Genomic DNA, 24,547 nt, shown 5'->3' with positions numbered 1-24,547 from the left:
GTTTATCTTCAACAATTTCTCCTCCACTTTACTCTCAGTTATTACAAGATTCTCTAGCTTACTGCCAGAGTTGAATACACCCCTGGCATTCCCCTCGATGAATAATTCCTCATGTGTGAATGTCGTTGCAAAATATTCATTTAGTTTGTTAGCAACCTGAGCAGGATCATCAACAGTTGACCCATCGATATCAAGTGGACCAATCATCCCCTTCCTTCTAGAGTTTACATAAGTAAAGAACTCTTTGCTGTTTTTCTTTGCATCCCTTGCCAAAGATTTCTCGTAATCTGCCTTCGCTTGCCTAACCTCCTTTGTAACTTAGTTACAGATCAACATATCTATCATAGGCTTCTGTGTCACTTCTTAATTTGTATGTATCCCATGCATTTTTCTTCTCTGCCATATGTCTCATTAGTTCATCTGACATCCATTTAGGCCTAAACCTTGAACAATATTTCTTAGTTGGTATGTAAAGCCTAGTAGCTTCCAAGATAAGTTCTTTGAATGCTTCCCATTTTGAATTTGCTGTTGGTAACATCATCAGTTGGTCCCACTGTATAGAATTTAAATACTGGATAGATCTCAGTCCATCGTAGTCGCCTTTACGAAAGCAATAACCCTTCCCTTTACCCCTAATGGTAGTTATCTCTTTGAGTAAATCCCACTTCAGCACACTGTGATCACTGCCACCTAGTGGTTCATTTATCTGCAGATTCTTAATGCATGAAGAATCACTACTGATAATCAAATCAAGAGTATTACTCCCTCTAGTTGCCTCCCAAACATGCTGATGTAGAAAAGAATCATCCAATAAATCCACAAAAGCCTTGCTAGTGTGTGAGTGACCAGCCCCCAAATTCCAGTCAATATCTGGGAAATTAAAATCCCCCATTATAAGACACTCTGATTTACTGGCCCACTCTATTTCCCTGTACAGTTTCTTATTATACTCATCAGAGTCATTAGGCCTATAGCATACTCCTACTCTCAATTTTGATCTCCCAATGTTTATGTCACACCAAAGTGACTCGACACTGCACTGTCCAGCGATGTCTACTGGCTTCACTTCCTTGGATTTGAAGGCAGTCGACACTTTGTCCATCTCTCTGCTCAGTAAAGTACCACACACCATACCAGTCTTTTCCTTAAACCAATTTTTAATTCCCATATAATATTCTTCACTTCTCAGAAGCTTTTTTATCCATTGCTATTCTTTCTTTTCTGCTACTGTTTTCTTCTTCTGCCAGAGCTGTACTTATGCGTTTTGAGACCTGAGGCACAAAATTATTTTGAGGCCCCTGAACTTTTTTATTGATGAAGTATAACAGTAAAAATTTTGTAATACCAAAATAATTATTTATATAATAATTTATATAATAAAATATTATTATTTATATATAATAATAATAATAATTTAATACAAGTATTATATAAAATACAAGAGTTTAACAGACTAATAGTTTTAACAATATTTGTATGGTACTAAATATTAACACATTATTAAAATTAAATAAGAATATTTAATATATTCTGTCCAGCTTTATAAAAACCCCAGACTATCTGCAACCCATATGCAGAAAGGACTTTTTTTAAACTTCACTGGAATCTAACACTGGTTACTATTTGGTTAAAACTTTTTTTTTTGTTGCTCTTAATTTTGAAAATTTATGAATTATGTTGTCATAATTTATAGAGTTTGTTACCTCGGACTCAATAAATAATAATTATAAATCTGACATTTTGTCCTACATTAAATTATTTCGTAAATAGTTTTTGATTCTTTTTAGTTCTGAAAACGACTATTCACCACTTGTGTTTGGCACAGGCATTGTGAGAAATATTTTCAGAATTGTTTCAACATTTGGAAATGTTGATCTAAGTCCATCATTAATAATATTTTACATATATTCAATATTTGAAACATTTTTTTCTTTGGTATAGTTTAAAAATTGCACTTTTTGTACCTGTGCTCCTGAACTTACTCCTGTTCTGTGTTGCTTCTTTTCACCTTCTTATTCCAACAGCATTTTTCCTTCTGCTTGAAAATTTCCTTATATCTAGCCAGTTCCTAAAAAAAGGGTGACAAATCCCTCCCATCCAATTAACATCCCATTGCAATTACAGGCAGTTCTCGCTTTGAGTTTTTGCTTTACGAGTTTTTCCCCCCAAGTATCAACAAAATTGAAAATATGAACATTAATTGCAAAAAACGAATGTTAAACATTCATAAATACCACATTTCAAACCATGTCGGTAGCTATACAATACAGTGTACCAAACTTTATGATATTAATCAGTTTGAGAGACACCATTGTATTTAAAATATCATAATATGAACCCAATAGCACATTGTTTTTTTGTAATTCGTTTCAAGATCTCAGATGTTGAAATTTTCACTGCATAACTAAGCTACTTATCTCTCTAAATGTCATTTTTAAGGTCATGAGCATGACCTTAAGGCTATATAAAAGGTCGTGAGCATGGTTTGTAAATTGTATTAGTTACCAATTCAAATCATTAAAATCCACTACACTTTCATCGTTATCACATGTTCCGTTATAAGAATCAATTTTAAACGCCTTTGTAAATTTTTCTAAAGCACATTTCTGGAGGTCACGACCATAAAGCCCAATAAAAACATATGCACTTTTTATTGGGCTTTTCTTTTACTGCAAGCAATTATAAACGGGTAGTAAACTCGATCTTCTTGCATTTGTGAAAATACTGATAGCTGGAATATGTGGTTTTTTATGTTATTATGGTGAAATGTGTTTCCCCTTTACTGAAATCTTCAATCATATAAAAAACATAAATAAATTTTCAGAACCTTCTCTTCATTCCTTTTGTTTAAAGCTTCGCAAACTTGTTAGTCCATGCGTGTTAGCTGCAATTTGTGTGCGCTGTTAAAAAATGCTTATGCATGCAATCGTGAAATTTATAACTAAAAGAGATTATCTTGGAAACAAATGCACCTTGAAACATTTCTGAAGAAGACGGTTCCTTGTGCAACAAACCAACAAGTGCCAAGTCAATAATGAGTGATCAACGTTCTTTAACATTTGTAAGTTGTAAATAATTTCTCTATCATAATTTGCTTGATTTACAGGCTACGTTTTCATTTCTTTTGATAAATTAATCATTGTTTAAACATAAACTAATTAGCTAACTAATTTCATTGTTGATAACGTAACCCCTATTTTTAACATTATATCTACGAGAAATAAAGTCCCGCTTTACAAGCGTGCGCGGGGAACAAATTAACTCGTAAAGTCGAGAACTACCTGTATTTCTACTCTTCCTAAACTAATGGAGAAATCAGTTAACTGCCAACTCTTAAACTGTCTAGAAACCTTCCATGTGATCAATGATTGCCGGTATGGATTCCGTCAGTGTCTATTTTATTGGTTGCACTGACCTCCCATGTTGATTGCATGCATGCACTGTCTTAGATTTAATATACTTCTTAACTAATAAGAGCATAATGTTGCTACCTCTCTGGTTCTACGTTACAAACATGTGGTGGGTTTGCCACATTCTAGATTGAGACTGCCCTAACTTAAGAAATAATAAAAAAAAAAAGTCCTTCTTGAAAGATCTTGTTGAGCGTGTACTTTTTGTGGATGCACTGGATGCTTGCCCTCTTGGTCCCCACACAGTGCTGTTGCTACTGGCCTTTGGCTATGTGGTGTGGCACATCTTAAAAATGTGTTTCGTGGGAATTGTGCAGGCAAAGATTGTTCTTATAGGGAGTGTCCAAATAACAATTTTCCCTCCCAGATGGATGAACTGCTAGAGGAGGAAGCTCCCCACAGAGCATGCATCTTTTGACTGAATCTGTCCAGAATATGTATGATCATGGACATAAGTCTTGAGATGAATGGACTATGAGTTAGCATTACTCATATGTGTGCTGTGAGGGTGAGTGGTTTCCTCTGGGGTGGATATGTATGCTGGCTGGCAGTAAATGGTGGCCTCATGGTTCTCCTGAGTACAGTCTGTCCTCGTATAGCACGATAGTTGCGTTCCTAGAAACTCTCGTGCAATGCAAAATCGTGCAATATAAACAACAGGCCCTATGGGAAAAGTAGGGTTAGGTGCCGACCACCCAAGATTGAACACACATTTGGAACCAAAACATTACCAAACACAATAAATAATCGGGTAATTTTAATCGTTATAAAATACGTAAGTATTTTATAACGATTAAAATACGTAATAAAAATAATATTATATTATAATAAAGTATTTTTAGTATTTTTAATACTAAAAAAGTATTTTTTACGAATAAAATACATATTTTATTCATAAAAAATTTATTATATTAAATAAAATAGTCGTAATAAAATACTTACGTATTTTATAATACGTAAGTATAAATTATAATACGTAAGTCATAATAAAATATTGCTAATGCTTTTGCTTCTATCGTAAGCAAACTTGCTTTTTGTTTGATTTTCTATCCAAAGAGATGATAGCCGTTCCATCTCTTCCAATTCTTGTCTTCCAATTCTTAATCTAATGGATTTTAATTACACTTTGAGTTGTTCCCGCTATGAAAGTTGTTTTTATTTTCTCCGCATTCTTTGTAATTCTCGGCGTTGCCTGATTTAGGTCTATAGCACGTGCAATATCACATGTCCTTTCATTTCGCTCAAAGCGTTTCACAATTTCATAATTTTTCTCTATCGACAGAGGCGGACAGAAGCCTTACGGGGGAAACCACGGTGGGCCGGAGGCCGGTGTGATTTTGGCCATAAACCGTAGTATGAGGCCACTATAAATTTTCCCGGGTAAGAATTTTTGATCCAGTCCGCCTCTGTTTATCGATATTGCTTTTTTTTTTCTCTGAATCTGCAGTGTCTTAGCCAGAACGCTTCCTTTTCACACCTTTTAAGTATTTTACTCATTTTTAGGGAATAAAGCACAATTACAAAACGAGGAGGCACGCTTGATACACATAAACAAAGCTGCGCGCGTGTAGCAACTGAATAAACAACACCGTAAAGGCAGAGATACACTATTAACACCTCACATTTTACTAAAGCACATTTCTGGGGGTTACTACCATAAAACAATAAAAACAATTTCCAGTTGCGTTTCTGCTAGTGGAATCTGTTATAAACTGGTAGTAAACTCCATCTAATTGCATTTGCGATTATACCGATAGCTGGAATTGTGTTGGTTTTTACGTTATTATGGTGAAATGTGTTTCCCCTTCACTGATATAAAACACATAAATACATTTTCAGAATCTTCTTCGTTGCTATCGTGTTGCGTTCAGTTGGGGTGATTCCGCGTTCGACTGCCATTTCTTGTAAACACAAAGGCGAATCGTGCATAAGCGAATTCGGTTCGTGTTATATAAGATAACGTTCCCCTATTTATAAATCGTGTATGATCGAATTCGTGTAATGCAAACACGTGCTATACGAGGACCGACTGTATGTTGTTTTGCCTCTAAGATCTTTGAGGTAGTTTGTTGTGGATTTGGGGTTCCTGGCTTGTGTGATGATTTGGTAGGATTAAGATCTCTATCAGTAGTATGATGGTCCATTGCTGTATTAACATCAATGTTTTGACCAGGGCAGTGTTTGCTTGGCTGTTTGAGGACTTTAGATAATGAATGTACATTACTGTTATTTTCTACATGTGATTGTCTAGTAGGTTTGTTTGTTTGTTATTTGGTTTTTAGGAGCATTAGCAGCTAAGGCCATATTGCTCCGGGAATATGCAGTGGTCATTCCCTGACCTTTCCGCATCCTTTGTATTTGGTGGTGACGGGCTCGAATCCAGGTCTAATCAAGAAGCGTATGCTACGCACTGCTGCTCCTTCCCACCTGGCTACGGAGGCACCTTCTCTAGTAGGATTGACCTGTGAGCAATTGATAGTAGCGACCTACCTCCTTGTGGTTGGAGATCGTAACTTATTGTGTGGAGTCTGATGTCCCCCCCACGAGGTTAAAGGTCACCCACCAGCAAATCTCTTTAATTTTTTTGTTATTTTAAATTGATTACAAGTGATGGTCTGTTTATTGTTATTGTTGTTATAACCAAATTGATGTGTTTCTGGTTAGATCATGTAAGCAGATTAGCTGTAGATGCATATATGCAAAAGTATGGGTAGCATCTGGTTAACTTAAGTGACAATAAATGACACGTGTCCTTTCTGTATATAGTTCTAAGCTGCATCAGTTGGGGTTAGCCTCTTCAGAAATGTTCTTCTGTGGGGAGTTGGAGACTGGCCTCCACATTGTGTTTGACTGTCTTTGTTATGAGGATTTAAATTAACCTATAAATTATATACAGCAGGTCTGGTTGTTACTATTGTAAAATTTGATATTTACTTGTTATTTGTTTATTTTCATGTTGCGTAACTGATTGGTTGGTCCAACACCTTTTGTAACTTACTGTAGCAATTTGTAAGAGATTACTTTTTTTGCTTCTGTGGAGGTTGCTATGTTTTCTGATGCATGAATGTAGGCTCTAGCTTTGAGCTGGGCAGCTGAGTCATTTTAATTTCTTCTAGGGCATCGATTCTTTTCTTTACATTCTCATATTTGTCTGCCAGAATGCTGAATTTGCCCTTAATCTCCCCTCATTTTTTGCATTGAAAACACACCCATAGGCATCCTTTTTTGGCTGTATCATGTCCCACTAGAGATAGTTTAGCAAACATAGTGCAAGTAGCAAATGCTAAGTTTCTGATTTAAAGAACTGCCTTCAGCAGTTTTTCCCAAGTCAAAGCATTCCCACTACTTTGTTTCTCTAGTCTGAGGCATGATTTTACCTTAAATTTAAATTAAAAATATCCCAGTAATGATGCTGTGCTATACCAGGTTATGCAGCGGTAGTAGTATGTATTATGCTATAAAATTATGTTATGTATTATGCTATACAGTTATGTTATAAAATCCCACTTGTATTGCTATAAATTATAGGTTATTATAGAAATAAAAACACTTCTAATATTAATTACTTCAGGAAAAATATTAAATAGTGTTTGTGTCATTATTGTTTCAGTGAAAAATGCTGAACAGTGGGGGACAGGATTCTCTCCTACTTTGACTATCATTTTTTCAGTGATTTCTAAAGAGCCAATTAAGAAAAAAAATTATCTATTTTCTATATAAATTTGATAATTATTTGTTTTTCTTTTCATATTGAGTGATTGACTAGCTGGTCCAATGCCTTTTATAATTTACTATAACAATTGTAAGAGATTGGCTACTGATTAAAAATAGTCTGCCTATCTTATTTAATAGCAGCCAGGCGTCATATTTGGGTCGCACTTTATAATTTATTTTTTAAGCTGTACTGATCCTACCTGTTTAGTGATTTGTGGCTGTTTAGTAATTTGCCATCAGTACCGGTTGAGGATCTCAACATTAGTGTTTTCTTCTTGTTTTGTTTGGATGTCTCTGTTGTGACAGCCTGTATTTATTTGTTTGCTGGCTTGTCCCTGATCCCAGTTTTCTAGTGTCGGGGTTGGGTTCAGTCTATCACTTGTTAAAATGTAAAATGCTGCTTGATTATTAAGTTAAATTTTTAGTTGCCTATTTGGACTTGCTCTCTGATTGTGTCTTGGGTTTTGGAAGTGGTATTAGATTGATTACCTTGTTATGTGTTGTTATCTTGCATTAATTGTGTTTTTGGGGGTTTTGCTGATTGATTGGCTGTTTTAGTTGTAAGTTTTTCAAGTTTTGTTGGCCCCGGGTGCCAAGCGTTTCCGTGGCCAAGCGATTCTTGCGTGTGTATAAAGCGTTTTTCCTCCAAGTGACAGAGTTTTCCTTGTTTTTCTTTTAGAATTAAAATTTTCTGTTAAGTAGCTCTACTTACTTAAAAACACTAAGAAGAGAGCCCAGAAGAAGGCAAGTACCTTTTTCTTTAATTTAGCTAGCCGTACTAACTTACTAACTCTACGCTTGGCCACCAAGCGGCACTGCTCCTGCCTCCCTGTGGCGGGGCCGGTAACCTGGGTGGTAAAGGCAAACCCCCAGGGCAAAAAGGAGCAAGCATGGATAAAAATCATTATCCAAACTTAGAGCCTTTGAGCTCAAGAGCGGAAGATTCCAACCCTGACCATGACTCAAGTCAACCTAAAAGACTGCGAAGAGAAGCAGAATGTCATGACGATTGCCCAAACTTCCTGGTGATTCATTTCCTGTCCGCCCAACCTGTGGGTAAGTTGTCACCATTCTTAATTCAGAAAATCTTGGAGTCAATTGCAGGATCACCAAAAATGGTTAAAAGACTGCAATCCGGAGACCTTCTGATAGAAACAGCCACCTCTAAACATTCTGAGCGGCTGTTAAAAACAACAACATTTGGTGGGTTGACAGTAGAAATTACTCCCCACAAAACTCTAAATTCATCAAAAGGTGTCATCAGCGAGTGGGACCTAATTACAGTCTCCGAAGGAGAACTACTCCAAGAACTCAGCAGTCAGAAAGTAGTAAATGTAAAACGGATCATGACAAAAAAAGATGGAAATCTTACTCCAACAAGATCCATCATTCTGACATTTAGCACTCCAGACTTACCATCCTGTATTAAAGCTGGTTATTTAAACTGCCGGATTCGACCATACATCCCGAATCCTGTTCGTTGCTTTAAATGCCAGAAATACGGCCATTCCCAGCAGGCTTGTCGCGGGGAAGCCACATGTCCCATCTGTGGCTCTAAAGATCACACCCAAGTGGATTGTTCAGTCAAAACTCCTGTTTGTCCAAACTGCAAAGGAAGCCATCCAGCCTTTTCCAAAACTTGTGAGCTATGGATAACAGGAAAGAAAATACAAAATTGAAAATAAAGTCACGTTTCCTGAGGCACGTAGACAAGTTATGTCGACCATGCCTAGTGGTCGTTCTTATGCAGCTCGAACTAGAAACTTTGTTTCTACTGCAGCTCAAACGGATGTATCAGTTCCGCCTAACACCTCTCTAGCGAATTGGCTTAAAGTTACACTTTCAACCTCTAAAAAAGATAATCCTCATAATCCTCCAAAAAAAACTAGCGAAGCCACAAATACTCCAATCAGTATCCCTACTCATACCCCATTGGTCTCGATTGAAAAAGAACAATTAAAATCTTACTCAGTCTCAAAAAAAATGGAAGCGCCTACCAATAATATGGATGTAGATGAGCTGCTACGTAATGAGGAGCCCATTCTAGAACTCCATGCAGATGACACCATGGATATTGGACGCCCCACATTCCCAAAAAAAGACCGGAAAAAATGTCCCACGAACAAAAAACAGTCAGACGAATCATCCTCAGCTAAATCTAAATAATGTATAACATCATACAATGGAACTGCAGAGGACTAAGTAGTCATTCTGATGACTTAAGGGATTTACTAGCTCAATTCAATCCCATAGGTGTATGCCTACAGGAAACTTTCTTGTCACCCCCAAATTTCACCAAAATTCTCAAATTATGTGATATATAGACGAGACAGGAGTTCAAACTCTGCTGCTCGTGGCGGAGTAGCTATTCTTGTTAACTCTGACATTCCATCCAGGCCGATCCAATTGAGAACCACTCTAGAAGTTGTCGCAGCTCGTATTGCAGTTGGTATTTCAGTTACCATTGTTTCCATCTACATTTCACCCTCTCTACCACTTCCTCATTCAGAACTTGACAGCCTGATTTCACAACTCCCAACTCCAATTTGTCTCTTTGGTGACTTTAATGGACATCATCCATTGTGGGGGTCTGCTACAATGGATAGAAGAGGCAAATTGGTGGAGGAATTCATGAACAATAATGGTCTTAATTTATTAAATTCTGGATCTCCTACTTACATACACCTAGCAACAGGATCTGTTTCTGCAATAGACTTATCAATTTGTTCACCCTCTGTCTTTCCAATCATGACATGGTCAGTATTAACTGATCCCTTTAACAGTGATCACTTTCCAATTATTTGCTCACTACAAACAAGAGTAACTCCGAATCCTGTTCAACGATCCAACTGGCAGTTTAAAAAGGCAAATTGGGAAGGATATTCTGCCCAAATACTCTTAGACAGATGTTATGTTCAAAGACAACATATTGATGAAGTAAATACTTATATAACCAATCAGATTCTCACTGCAGCTAATGCTTCCATTCCAAAATCCACGCCTTATCACAAACACAGAAATAATTGGTGGAATACAGATTGTTTAATTGCCAAACAGGAAAAAAACCGTGCTTGGAATAATTTCCGCAAGTATCCCACCACTAGTAACCTAATTTCTTATAAAAGACTCAAAGCGAAAGCTAGACAAGTTAGGCGGAAAGCGAAACGGGATTCATGGATTGCTTTTGCCTCAACCATTACCAAAGACACGGATACACGGGTCATCTGGAAAAGAATACAGGCATTAAATGGCAAATTTTCTCGGCTGCCCTCTCCGATACTTCATTGGAGAGGGAAAGACATTTCTACTCCTGAAGAAGTTGCAAATGCATTAGCAGAATCATTTGCAAAAATCTCAGCTTCTGCCACCTATGCGTCCGCCTTTCAGAACATCAAAGCAGGTGCAGAACGGTATAAAATCAACTTCTTCACGCGCCGCTCACTGTCGTACAACCAACCATTTACATTAATAGAACTGCAAGAATCATTAAACAGATCTTCCAATAGCGCTGCAGGACCAGATGGAGTTCACTACGTTATGCTAAAGCATTTACTTGATGAAGACTTGAGAATTCTATTAATTTTTTATAATCGGATCTTCACTGAAAATGCCTATCCTTCTTCATGGCGCCATTCGTTCGTTATCGCCTTACCAAAACCAGGAAAAGATCCTTCCTGTGTTGAAAATTACAGGCCAATATCTCTTACGAGCTGCATGGGAAAAATTTTCGAAAGGATGGTTCATACTAGACTCACCTACATCCTGGAGTCAGAGAATCTTCTTCCAGAACAACAATATGGCTTTCGGAAAAACAGATCAACACTGGACATGCTTATCAAAGCCGAATCTCATATCCGCAATGCCTTTGTCATGAAACAACATCTAGTCATGGTCAATTTAGATCTTGAAAAGGCATTTGATACCACATGGCGCCATGGTATTATTAGGGACCTTTACCATCTGGGGCTTTGGGGCCATTTGCCGGAAATAATTCAAAATTTCCTGCAATTGCGCTCTTTTCAAGTCCGGTACAAAAACATCCTCTCTACATCTCACATTCAGGAAGAGGGAGTCCCACAGGGATCAATACTCAGTCCAACACTGTTTTCAATCAGAGTTAGTAGTATGACACGAGATATCCCAAAAACTGTACAAACGTATATGTATGCAGATGACCTTACCATTTCCTGTCAATCTCAAAGTATGAATACCATTGAACGGCAGCTACAACTTGCCATAACCAAAATAGAAACCTGGACTTCACTGAACGGTTACAGACTGTCAGAAAAGAAATGCACTGTCACACACTTTTGCAAGAAGCGAACTTTCCATCCCGAACCTGAACTGCAAATAAACAATACTCCAATCCCGCTTGTTAATACCGTTAAATTTCTTGGACTACTATTAGACCGCAAACTAAATTTCCAAGCTCACATCACTTATTTGAGAACTACTTGTTTAAGGCATTTGAATATACTTCGTTCTGTCTCATCTATGTCATGGGGAGCTGATCGGTGTACTTTGCTGCATCTCTATAGAAGTTTAATCCGTTCACGACTAGATTATGGTTGCCCAGTGTATGACTCTGCCAGGAGCACTACTTTAAAACAGCTAAATATGATCCATCACAGTGCTCTGAGAACTGCGCTGGGAGCTTTCAGGACTTCTCCGATCCAAAGTCTATATATTGAAGCACATGATCCCCCATTACACCTGCGTAGAAAAACACTACTGCTTCACTACGCTGCTAAGATCCAGAGTCTACCATCGCACCCAAGTTGGGAGTATCTCTATAATACTCGTTGGGATGCCTTCTACGAGAGCAAACCAAATGAAAATAGACCCGCCTCTCTCAGGATCAAAGAACTTGTTCAGACTTGGAATATCAATTTAAATGACATTTTCCAAGACACAACTACACCTGTTGCTCCTTGGACATATGTGTCTGTCTTTCAAGATACATACTTCCTCCAGTGGGGGAAAAATATACCTTCCTGCAATATCAGACAGTTACATTCAGCTCATGCTACGGACAACCATGCCTGTAAAATTTATAGGGATGGTTCAAAAACTGAGAGTATGGTAGGTGCTGCGGCAGTTTTTCCTTTATTTACAAGTTCAGCCACACTACCGCTTGCTTGCAGCGTCTTCACAGCTGAATTATATGCCATTAAGTTAGCGCTTAGTAAGATAATTGAGCTTTCCATCTCATCTGCCATAATTTACACAGATTCTCTTAGTGCTGTCTCTGCCATAAGGAAGAATTCCTCCATTTCTCACCCTACATTGAAACAGATTCATTCCCAGCTATTCGCTTGCAGTGTGTCCAATCAGTCAATCAGTTTTTGCTGGATCCCTGGCCATTCAGGCATTCCGGGAAATGAAAGTGCTGACTTTGCCGCTAAACATCCCCAACCCGCTCTCTCACAACATCCTCAGGTTCCTTTCTCTGATTTTAAGTCGGTCATACGCAAAGCCTGCTATGATAAATGGTCACAGACCTGGAAAAGTGACCCTAACAATAAACTTTATCAGATAAAAGAAGATCCAAAGCTGTGGCTGTCTGGCTTCCGAAGAAATAGATGAGAGGAAGTGGTACTGGCAAGACTCAGAATTGGACACACTCACTATACTCATCTCTTCCTATTTTTGGGGGAAAGTCCACCGCAGTGCTCATCCTGTCAGACGCAACTTACAGTCCGTCATTTCCTGGTTGATTGTCCTTTACATTCAACCATCCGGTCAAACACTTTTCAGTCACTCTCTACATTGAATATATCACCTGATTTATCTCGCATCTTAGGAAATGAAGCAAATATTGAAGAACTTTTATTATATCTAAAACATATTGGTTTGTACAGAAGCATATAATTTAATCTCTCTAACAATACGCTTTTGTGAATTAACGATGAAGAGACACAATTTGGCCGTAGTAGCCCTTGTGTCGTTAAACCGAACAACAACAACAATCAAGTTTTGTTATCTTATTGATTTGCAGTCTTTCGATTGCCTATTGGTATGATACTTGCCTTGTTGTTTTTGGAGTTTTAAATTGAATTTAAGTTATTATCTGCCCTAATGGTTGATATTATGACTGGGTTTATTGTGATTACTGGGTAAACTTGATTGTATGTATAGCTGTTGATAATTACTTTTTAATTACATGTTCCTTGTAGTCTTCTTACTTTTCTCTTTTATATTCTTCTGCTTATATTTCTAGAGGTTATCTGTATTCCTCCTCTCTTCTGTTCCTTTTTCTTCATCCTCTCTCCCCTTTTTCCTTTCTTCCTTTCTAAATTATTTTGAGGTTCTCCTTGTGACAACCTCAGTACACATCTCTTGATAGTAGAACCTGGCTGCCTCCTTGTGGCTTAGGATGGAAGTCGGGGGTAGGGGAGCCTTTGTTCTCCTGCCCCCCTGACTGCTAAATGCCACAGGTGCCGGCTTACAATATAACACATGTTAATATACACATGAAGATAGAAACATTTCATTAGATCTCTTTTTTTTTTTAATTGCCGGCCTTGGCACTTTTCCATTAGATGACTCTGCAATGTATAGGGGAAACCCTGGTTACCGCCTTTACATACTTGAATACTTTGTTACTGACCCTACTTACAAATATCTTGGAGTACTGCTGGATGAGAAGCTATCCTTCAGAGAACACACCAACTACATCAAGGAGAAGATCAAAAAATAGGTTGGAAAGCTCCTGAGGGTCATCTGGAAGAACTGGGGTTTGAAGGGGCAAACTTTAAAGCCCTACTATGAATGTATTTTTCTCCCAATAGCCACCTATCGGGATGGTACCTGAGGCCATAGAGCCAACTACACCATAGTAAAATGACAGCTAGACCAAGAACATCGCACCATCCTCCTGTTGACCTCTAGGGCCTGCAGAACAGTTTATACTTCTGCACTTGCAGGTCCTATCCAGCAAGTTACCTCTTCATCTCGAAGTGGCATACCATTATCTAATATACCATAAGAGAAGTAACCTCCCATGCAGTAGTAACAGCATAGTATTGGACCTGAACAACACCATCCAAGAAGAGAAAAAAAGAATTAGATGTGAACTGATCTCCATCTGGCAGAATGCCAAAACACTTGGACGAACCACCCATAATTACATGCCAACAGTGCAGGAGCATCCCAAACAACTCAACAAGTGGTTCATACCAAGCTTACATATGACTTTTCTACTAACTGGACATGGAAGCCTCAACACAAAACTTCATGTGTTGGGAAGGTACAAAACCCTGCCTGCACCTGTGGAATGCCAGAGATGGCCCACCACATTACCTTCACCAGTCCAATTTACCAAGACCTGTGAATACCTCTTCAAACTCTCATTGAAGCATATGCACTGGAACAGGCACCTCTACTTATACAAACAAAGGAAAACTTTGCAGCATTCAATGAATTTGCAGAATGTGTATCCAAATGGCGATGATGTCTGATGGCTCACCCGAACAGGTTCCTGCCCAGATGTGACCAGCCTGTGAGTTCCACCCATATCCTAGCAGAATTCCAGACGAGAAACCCACTGACAATGACTACCAAACTCGGAAGACACTCCAGACCATAAGCTGAGTGGGAAACAGGCCTCGGCCTAGTAGGCTCTGTACCAGAGAACCACTCGTTAACCCTTAGAGGGTAGGATATCAATCCCTCCTGGGACTCTCCGCTAGGTAGTAGTAGTAGTAGTAGTAGTGGCATGTGATGCAAGAAAGCAAGTGTATGAGCTTATGCAGCATCAGCCAAAAAAAAAAAAAAAAAAAATGACACCATTCCCTCCAAATGCCTGTCCAGTTCCTCCTTAAATTTATTCAACCTATCAACTTCCACAATGACAGATGGAAGTTTGTTCCAGCAATTAACCACCCGCTGGCTAAAGGCAAATTTCCGCATATCTATTCTACATCTGTCATTTCTTAATTTGAATTTATGCCCCCTTAGGTTCGTAATCTGAACAAGTGGAAGGATCCCATCAGAATTCAGCGTGCTCAACCCATTCAAGGCCTTATATACCTCAATCAGATCACTGCACAGGTACCTAGTCTCCAGCTGCTGCAATTTGCAGAACTTAAGCCTCTCTTGGTAAGAGATCCCTTCATTCTCCTCACCAATCTTGTTGCTCTTCTCTGTACACGCTCAAGTAAATCTACATCCTTCCTAAAATGAGGCCTCCAGACTTGTACGCAGTACTCAAGGCGTGGCCTGACCATTGCCTTATACCGAGGGACAATCACCTCCTTCTCCCTGCTAGCAAAATTCCTATATATCATTGATAAAACCCCATGACCTGCCCTGGCAGCCTGTCTGCATTGCTCAGAAAACTTCATATCTGACTGCACAATTACTCCCAAGTCTTTTTCATTTTCTACCACCTTAAGTGTAGTACCACACAGTTGGTACGTTTCTCTGGGGTTACTTCTACCCATATGCAGTACTTTGCATTTGTCAAGGTTAAACTTCAGTTGCCACTTCTTAGCCCATCTGCCAAAATTATCTAGATCCTGTTGCAGTAGCACACTGCTATTACTGTCATTAACAACCCTGCCAACCTTTGTATCATCTGCAAACTTCGACATTAAGCCTGATATACCTTGGTGGACTTGCGGACCCTTTTTCGGGGTGGGATTGACTCACTGTCCATCACTACAATCTGTAATCTGTAGTATTACTCTCATCCCTAGTTTTCTAGGGAATGCCTTCTCCCATTCCCAACTTACTGTCCTCTTACCCCCCCCCACCCCCACACAAACATCCCAAACTTCTCCCACTATCACCAACTCCTTTAACTTACTACTTGGGGCCTCCAGCTACCCTGAGACCCCAGTAAAGAGTCATCGATAGTAGAACCTGGCTTGCCTCCACACGACTGGGAATGGGGGTCGGGGGTGCTAGACCTGGTGTCTGGTGCACCCTGGCTGCTATACGCCTGTTGGATCTGGCCAACGGCAGAACACGTTCTGTGTTTGGCTGGAAGTAACGGCTTGGGCTATGCCCAGTACAGAGGACTCAATGTAGAATGGGGTAAACCCTGGAGCCCGCAACAATGATACTAGACTTCTGAATCTGTACTGTTATTTTGTGATTTTATGCATTAAAATTCATTCATTTATAATATATTTAACACTTGGAATTCAATTTAACCTTTTTTTTTTTTTTTCTTAATTCCTCTAGGTCTGCTTTTTTACCTCACTTTTGTGAAGTAATACTTAGTTCTGGAACTGCCTAGATTAGAATGAAAAGAATGCAGATTACTCTTTTTCAGAGTTGGCAGACGGGTTCAAAGAATACTGCTAATTTTAACAAAGTGGAATTAAATAAATCCGACTTTAGTGAAGAGAACTCTAATGATCACTTGTGTGAAGAATTAGGAACAAGCAACCTATCCAATCCTAGAAATGAACCAAATGAAGCCCTTCGGTCAGAAGTGGAAAGCAGAGATGGGATAAGTTCTGATTTTGAGAATATTCAGCTAGAGAAAGAGTCTGGTTTTGATCTTTCTGCAGGCAGAGCATGGATTTATCCCCTTAATCTATCTGAAAGGAAATATCAGTTTAGTATAGTCTATGAAGCTTTGTTTAAAAACACTTTGGTTATTTTACCAACAGGCCTTGGAAAAACATTTATTGCTGCAGTTGTCATGTATAATTTCTACAGGTGGTATCCTTTAGGAAAAATTGTATTTATGGCACCTACACGACCTTTAGTGGCACAACAGATTGAAGCATGTTTCAAAATTATGAGCATTCCTCAGGAAGATGCAGCAGAAATGATAGGTATTTAAGTATTAATTGCAAAAATATTGATTTTTTTGCTAAGGGACCATTTAATTTTTTGAAATCATTTGAATTATTAGCTCTGATTTATAACTGCTATTGCAGCTTAATTTTTCTCAAATAAATGTGTCCTGGTATTGTTCTCAGGGTACCATGACTTTTAAAAATAAATTGATATTGTACATTGTGGGCCAAAAGTAGATATACAGTACTGATTGGGTCATGTTTAGTCTCTTAGGTGCTCAAAATGTCCTCCATCAATATTGCAGCATTCCTGGAACCTGTCTCCTACACTGTGACACGGCGCCTCCGTAGCCAGGTGGGCAGGAGCAGCAGTGTATAGCACACGCTTCTTGATTAGACCCGGGTTCGAGTCCGTGACCACCAAATACGGAGGATGCGGAAAGGTCTGGGAATGACCACCGCATATCCCCGGAGCAATATGGCCTTAGTTGCTAATGCTCCTAAAAACCAAATAACAAACAAACAAAAAAACAAACACTGTGACACATAGTAACACACAAATTCTGGTTAGCACCAATGTCGATAAATGCTTGAGAGATGAACTCCTTCAATTCATCCACTGTTCGGGGCTTCCTCTCAAAAACCTCCTCTACTACGCCCCAAAATAAAAATAAAAATACAATATCCTTTTTATTACCTGTAAACTAAAAAGATATAATAATGAAAAATACCATGACCCGATCAGTACTGTATACCTACTTTTGGCCCACCCTGTACATAATTAACTAATGTATTAATTAACAAATATTACCTGTAATATTTTTTTATTTTTTTTTGTGTGCCTTTTTCTTCTTTTTTTTTTTCTAATATTAAACTCCTGCCTTACAGAATATAACCAAATTAGTCAGAAGTACAAAAAATAAGTCTGTGAAAGTAAGTTTTCCAGGCTGATTTACTCGATAAACATCCTTATGACCTAGTTTTATAGTTGAGGGAATACAGAGGATCTTATTTTGTCATTTCATCCATATTACTAAATTTTCATTATTAATTTTTTTTTTTTTCATCATCATAGCAAGGTATACAAGCTCTTTTCCCATTTTGATAGAGTTGTACATTCCTAAGTGATATACAATAACATTTTCATCAGTCACTAAAAATAAAATTATTTCAGATTAGAATAATGATGGATATCCTAAGAATAATTCTTTCAAAAACATTCCTGAAAAGGGCTGAAACACTTAAGGTATGTTCTGAACATTCTTTCAGTGATGATAGTTAATGTAGCCACTTGGAAGTCTAAAGTCACGATGTAGCTATTTTTCAATTTTCAATTTTCTTTGACAGTTAAATCTGCTTCCAGTGTGAAGGTAGCTGTTAGTAACTATGGATATATTGCCCACGTGTGAGGTCAAAAGTACTGTACTATTAATGCCTGTTGTTTTAGAGATGACCACCCAGTCATGAATCACTAATGTCAGCAACGATAAAGGTGTGGCATCCACACTGACAGAGGACAGGTCAAGCTTTTGTGACACCAAAGCAGTACTAGTTGGCTCACCTCACTTGATGCAGTACACACCATTTTACTTATGTGTAGCATATTCAAAATCCTTTCCATCTTGTTTTCTCTTTCATCATCTCTTCTCTATTATTTTACTCAAAAACAGAGTTGGGTGGTTACCACAATTAAAAGATTGCTGAGTTAGCAATGGGTTACAAACCAGTTACTGTCCAGTACTCCAAAAAGAAGCCTAATTGTCTTTGATATCTCAATCTATCAGTTGCAGCAAATAAACATGTCTCCAAGAACAGCTTGGAGCCGTGTTTATGTGCTGCAACATTTCTTTACAACAGTAAATTATGGTTGTGTAAAAATAACATTTTTTATCTATTGGATAAATCTCATTCGAGAAAATAAACATACCACAAAATGTTATGTTATTGATGTACAGGGTTGTTAAAATTAAAGTATCCCTATGTAGAGGGCTCTGGAGTGAGTTCTAAGGCTCGTACTGAAGAGAAATTTGGACAACATACAATAAAGAATGCACTCTCCATTTATTGGGGAAAAAAAAAAAAAATTATTTACAAAATTTATCACTGCATGGCACTGTGGCAATACAATTCACTTGAACAGCGCTACAATTGTTCAATGTGTCCTCCATTTTGGTCAACAACAGTTTCCATTTGAAGAACAGCATTTTATATGGCAGAACGTAACATGTCAACTGGAAACCAGCCCACGATGTCTAATACTGTCCTTCAGATCTGCCAGAGTTTGAAATCTTTCCCGATTCACCTGGTTCTTCAAAAAACCCCACAATCAGAAGTCACATGGGGTGAGGTCCGGTGATTGGGGTGGCCAAGATGTCTGAAAACAACGGCTGATGACCCGTTCATCTGTAAAATGTTCCCTTAGCAATCTTTGGACACAATGGTGGATGTGGGGTGGCACACCATCTTGCATGAATATGGTATCCTGAAGGCACCCATATTGTTGCAGCTCTGGTATTGCGAAATTTGCCAACATTTCATAATATCGCTGTCCAGTGATGGAACAGGTATGGGGTCCAGTCATTGTTACCTGTTCAAAAAAATATGGTTCAATCATGAATGTGGCCGTAAATCCACACCACACTATCACTTTTGGAGAATGCAACAGGGGACCTCTTGGATAATTCGAGGGTTTTCTGTTGTCCAAATGCGACAGTTGTGCGTATTCACTTGCCCATTTAAGCAGAAGTGGACTTCATCACTCCAAAGGATGTTCCATGGCCAAGTGATATCCACTCTCATTCGTGCCAGAAACTGAAGTGTGTATGTGAAACGAATATCTGCATCACCATGCTTTAACTGCTGTAGCATGTGCATCTTTTAAGGATAGTACCACAACACCTGATGCATTACTAGCCTTAGTGGAATACAGCATGTCCACTTCACGAGAAACAGCTGGCTCATTTGCGCTACCACATGGAGATTGACTTGATAAATCCATGACAGCCATAGCCACATCTTCAACACAAGAGGAGTCCACTTGTTTTTGACCTCTGCCTTGTTAAACACCAAGATGTCCTGTCGCTTCAAATTTCTCAATCATTTTGCAGACAGCACAAACAATCATAGGTCCATGTCTTATGTGCCTCTGATGCCGGAATTCTCTGATAGTCGCAGCTGCATTGTTGCTGTTCTGATAGTACAGCTTCACTAATAGTGCCTTTCTTGCAACGTTGTTGGCATTGCTGCTGTAGTGTAGGTAAACATCTACTGTATGATTTTGATGAGACTGCTTTGCTTTTATACAGTACAGTAGAGCTGAGTAGTGGCGCTGTGGCAATAACTTACGATTATGCAAATAACTTTACGTTATTTGCATAAATAACAAATTGTAACAAATTTTTTTTTTTTTTTCAATAAATGGCAAGTGCATTCTTTATCGTACCTGTTGTCCAAATTTCTCTTCAGTGCGAGCATTAGAACTCGCTCCAGAGCCCTCTACATAGGGATACTTTAATTTTAACAACCCTGTACATTTAGAAGAGCATGGCCATTTAGTTTTAAGGTTACTGCCATACCATTGTGACCAATCCTGTTGAACTTTGTTGGGCTTTGGAAAAATCACATGAAACAATGTTAGTAGAAACAGAGCTTACAACAAATCAAATTTGAGTGCTGTATATCACAAGAAGCATTAAATCAGGTGACACTGGATAATGAGCTCAATGTATACAGCATGTCAAAGATAATGTGATTAGAGAGAAAATGGTAGATTGTGTTGATTCTTTCAAAAAATGGCTCTTTTCAGGGCCAAAAAATTTGGTAAAAAATAACAAGCCATTTTTAATTTTTCATACTTAATTTTGTAAACCAGTCATTTATAAAAATCATTACTTTTAGTGTCTGCCCATCCTACACTGATATTCTCTGGCTTAAAATCTCTCTACCACATTCTGTCAACTTCATCTGTTGCCTTTATTGCTCTCCCATCTCCACTAATCACTTGGAACTCTTTGAAATTTGACTTTCTCCAGTCTAACTTTCCTAACAGTGAGATAATTTTCCTTGGTAATTTTAACGTTTACAACTCCAGTTGGCTTCCCTTTTCTAGTCATTCAGACCCAGCTGGCTGAGATGCTGAAGCTTTTGCAATTACTAATGGCCTTGCACAAATTGTTCATTTACCTACCAGAATACCAGACAATCCTAACCATGCAGTCAACAGGCTTGATCTTTTTTCTCACAAACAACCCTTCTAAGTACACGGCTGAGGTGCATAGTTCTCTAGGCATCTCAGATCACAACTTGGTGATGGTCTCTTTCCCAGTGGAGCCTTTCTCTCATTGCCATTCTCAACCTCATGTTGTTTGGCATTATAAGAATGCAAAATGGGATGATCTACAAGATTTCTTTTCCTCTGTCGGATTACTGTTTCAAATCTTCTGATGATGTTTGCTCAAATGGTGTCAGTAAAATTATTCTTGTAGGAATAGAATCCTTTATTCCACACTCAGTTTTAAAATCTCATCCTTTATCTAAACTTGGTTTTTCAATAAATACACATTTATTGAAAACCTTGATTTTTCAATAAAATGTGCTATGGCTGTTCAATAGAAGAATGCTGCATATCGTAATTGGCTCTTATCCAAATCTCCAAGTTCATTTTCTGCCTACACCAAAGATAGCAACAATTGTAAAGCAGTTGTTAATCAGTCCAAACTAGATTTCAAACAGGCTAAGAGTAGAAAACTTGCTTTTTGTTCGAATGGTAGCCAAACATTCTGGTCTCTTGTCAAAGCCATTGGACACAACTTTCTCCCATCTCTGTTCCCACCTCTGTCAAAACCAGATGGTTCTTTGCAACTTCTACCAAATATTATGCTGACCTGCTAGCATTATATATTTTTTCCAACTTGTGTATTGATGATTTTAGTAAACCACCTCCCACCATTCCAATACACTCTGTTCAATGCCTCCTATGGTCTTCCATCAAAAGGATGTCAGAAGGATTTTGAACAGTCTTGATGCTAAGAAAGCTCCAAGTCCTGATGGTATTTCTCCACTTGTTCTTAAAACCTGTGCCCCTTCACTTACTCCTGTTTTGTGCCACCCTTTTTCACTTTATTATTCCAAAGGCGTTTTCCGTTCTGCTTGGAAATTTGCTCATATCCAGCCAGTTCCTCACAAATCCCTCCCATCTAATTATCATTCCATTTCACTTATATCTACTGTTTATAAAGTATTGGAGAAATCAATGAACAGCCAGTTCTTAAACTGTCTAGAAACCTTCTATTTGATCAACCATTGCTAAAATGGATTCCATTAATGTTGATCCACTGGTGATATTTTGGCTTATGTTACCTATCTGTGGAGAAATTCAGTGTAAAGGTTTGGTGAAACTCAGTCAGTTGCCCTTGACACTTCAAAGGCTTTTGATTGTGTTTGGCTTAAAGGTCTTCTAAATAAGCTTCCATCTTATCGTTTGTCAACTGTTTTTTATAATTGGGTGTGAGTTTTCTTTCTGACTGCTAACTGCGGTTGATGGTAGATGGCTGTTTTCCACTAATGCTGTTGTTCCCCAAGGTTCAGTTCTCTCTTCCACTCTTTTCCTTTTGTATATTAATGACCTTCTTCCATTCAGCCAGAAATCACTTCCATAGTTTTTGTGATGATAGCATATTGCACTCCACTTTCCAGTTTGAGAAATCTTGCTCTGCACAAACAGCTTCAACTTCTCAAATATCCACTACCAATTCCTTAAATGCTGAACTCCAGGTAATTCTCCAGTGGGGCAATGATAACTTAGCTGATTTCAATCCTTCTAAAACTCAGTTCTGTCTTATATCGTGTAAAAAAGGATTCTTCTGCTCCTATGCTTATCTTTGATGACACTCCGATTTCTAGGCAAGATCATATATCTTTATTGGGGATTACCCTGACTTATAATCTCTCTTGGCATAAGCAAATTACAAATATTGCTTACTCTGCATCTGAAAAACTCAGTTTTCTCTTTCATTCTCCTCTTTACTTTTCTTCCAAACAGCTGTTCACTTTGTAAAAATGGCAAGTCCGCACTACCATGAAATATTGTTCCCACATCCGAGGCTCTTCCACAAAAACCTCTTCCAGTCTTCTAGATTCCATTCAAAAGAGGGCAGTTAAGTTAATTAATGACTCATCTCTAACAGAGTCATTCCACTCTCTGTCTCATAGATGTTCTGTTTCTCTTGCATGCCTTTTCTGTAGTTACTTCCATGGGCACTGTTCTTCTGAATTAGCTTCTAAAATTCCCACTCGCTCTCTTTCAAAGCAGTCCAAACATGTAGTAGTAGTAGTAGCAGTGGCATTTGATGCAAGAAAGCAAGTGTATGAGCTTATGCAGCATCAGCCAAAAAAAAAAAAAAAAAAATCACACCATTCCCTCCAAATGCCTGTCCAGTTCCTCCATAAATTTATTCAACCTATCAACTTCCACAACGACAGATGGAAGTTTGTTCCAGCAATTAACCACCCACTGGCTAAAGGCAAATTTCCGCACATCTAATCTACATCTGTCTTTTCTTAATTTGAATTTATGCTCCCTTAGGTTCGTAATCTGAACAAGTGGAAGGATCCCATCAGAATTCAGCGTGCTCAACCCATTCAAGGCCTTATATACCTCAATCAGATCACCGCACAGGTGCCTAGTCTCCAGCCACCGCAATTTGCAGAACTTAAGCCTCTCTTGGTAAGAGGATCTCTTCATTCCCCTCACCAATCTTGTTGCCGTTCTCTGTACACGCTCAAGTAAATCTACATCTTTCCTAAAATGAGGCCTCCAGACCCGTACACAGTACTCAAGGTGTGGCCTGACCCGACCATTGCCTTATACAGAGGGACAATCACCTCCTTTTCCCTGCTAGCAAAATTCCTATATATCATTGACAAAACCCCATGACCTGCCCTGGCAGCCTGTCTGCATTGCTCAAAAAACTTCATATCTGACTGCACAATTACTCCCAGGTCTTTTTCATTTTCTACCACCTTAAGTGTAGTAACACACAGTTGGTACATTTCTCTGGGGTTACTTCTACCCATATGCATTACTTTGCATTTGTCAAGGTTAAACTTCAGTTGCCACTTCTTAGCCCATCTGCCCAAATTATCTAGATCCTGTTGCAATAGCACACTGCCATTACTGTCATTAACAACCCTGCCAACCTTTGTATCATCTGCAAACTTCGACATTATGCCTGATATACCTTCATCAATATCATTGATAAATATACAACACAACAGTGGACCTAACACCGAACCCTGTGGGACTCCACTAATAACATTAGTCCAAGAAGAGCAGCACCCATTGATTACCACCCTCTGTCTTCTCCCACTTAACCATCCTTTTATCCATTGTAGCAACTTACCCTTAATACCATTCTGCTCCAATTTGTACAATAGTCTTCCATGCGCAACAGTGTCAAAAGCTTTCCTGAAATCCAAATATATGATATCAAAATTATTTTTTGCATCCAGTTCCTTTGTAACCACATCATAATAAGCAATCAAATTTGTCAGACAAGACTTTCCCTTAACAAACCCATGCTGTGTCTGAATTATTGCTGCAGTCTTGTCTAGATGAACCTGCAATGCATCTTTAACCAGTGACTCCATTATTTTACCCGGAACAGAAGT

At 38.5% G+C, this 24,547-nt stretch overlaps 1 protein-coding gene across 1 annotated transcript in view; it reads left to right on the top strand.

Moving 5' to 3' along the window:
• LOC150089865 (Fanconi anemia group M protein homolog) overlaps positions 1 to 24,547 on the top strand; it is a 95,362-nt gene that overhangs the window by 9,821 nt on the left and 60,994 nt on the right. Inside the window, exon 2 of the mRNA XM_090390115.1 lies at positions 16,314 to 16,915. Within this exon, the coding sequence (XP_090246241.1) occupies positions 16,375 to 16,915 (541 nt within the window). The 5' untranslated portion in view covers positions 16,314 to 16,374. The remainder of the gene's footprint in view (positions 1 to 16,313; positions 16,916 to 24,547) is intronic.

Source organism: Mastigoproctus giganteus, chromosome 2 (genome assembly GCF_048544385.1).
Source record: "Mastigoproctus giganteus isolate SK-2022 chromosome 2, ASM4854438v1, whole genome shotgun sequence".
Taxonomy (NCBI): Eukaryota; Metazoa; Arthropoda; class Arachnida; order Uropygi; family Thelyphonidae; genus Mastigoproctus; species Mastigoproctus giganteus.
The sequence above is the reverse complement of the archived record's forward strand: the minus strand, read 5'-3'. Positions and strand labels throughout refer to the sequence as shown.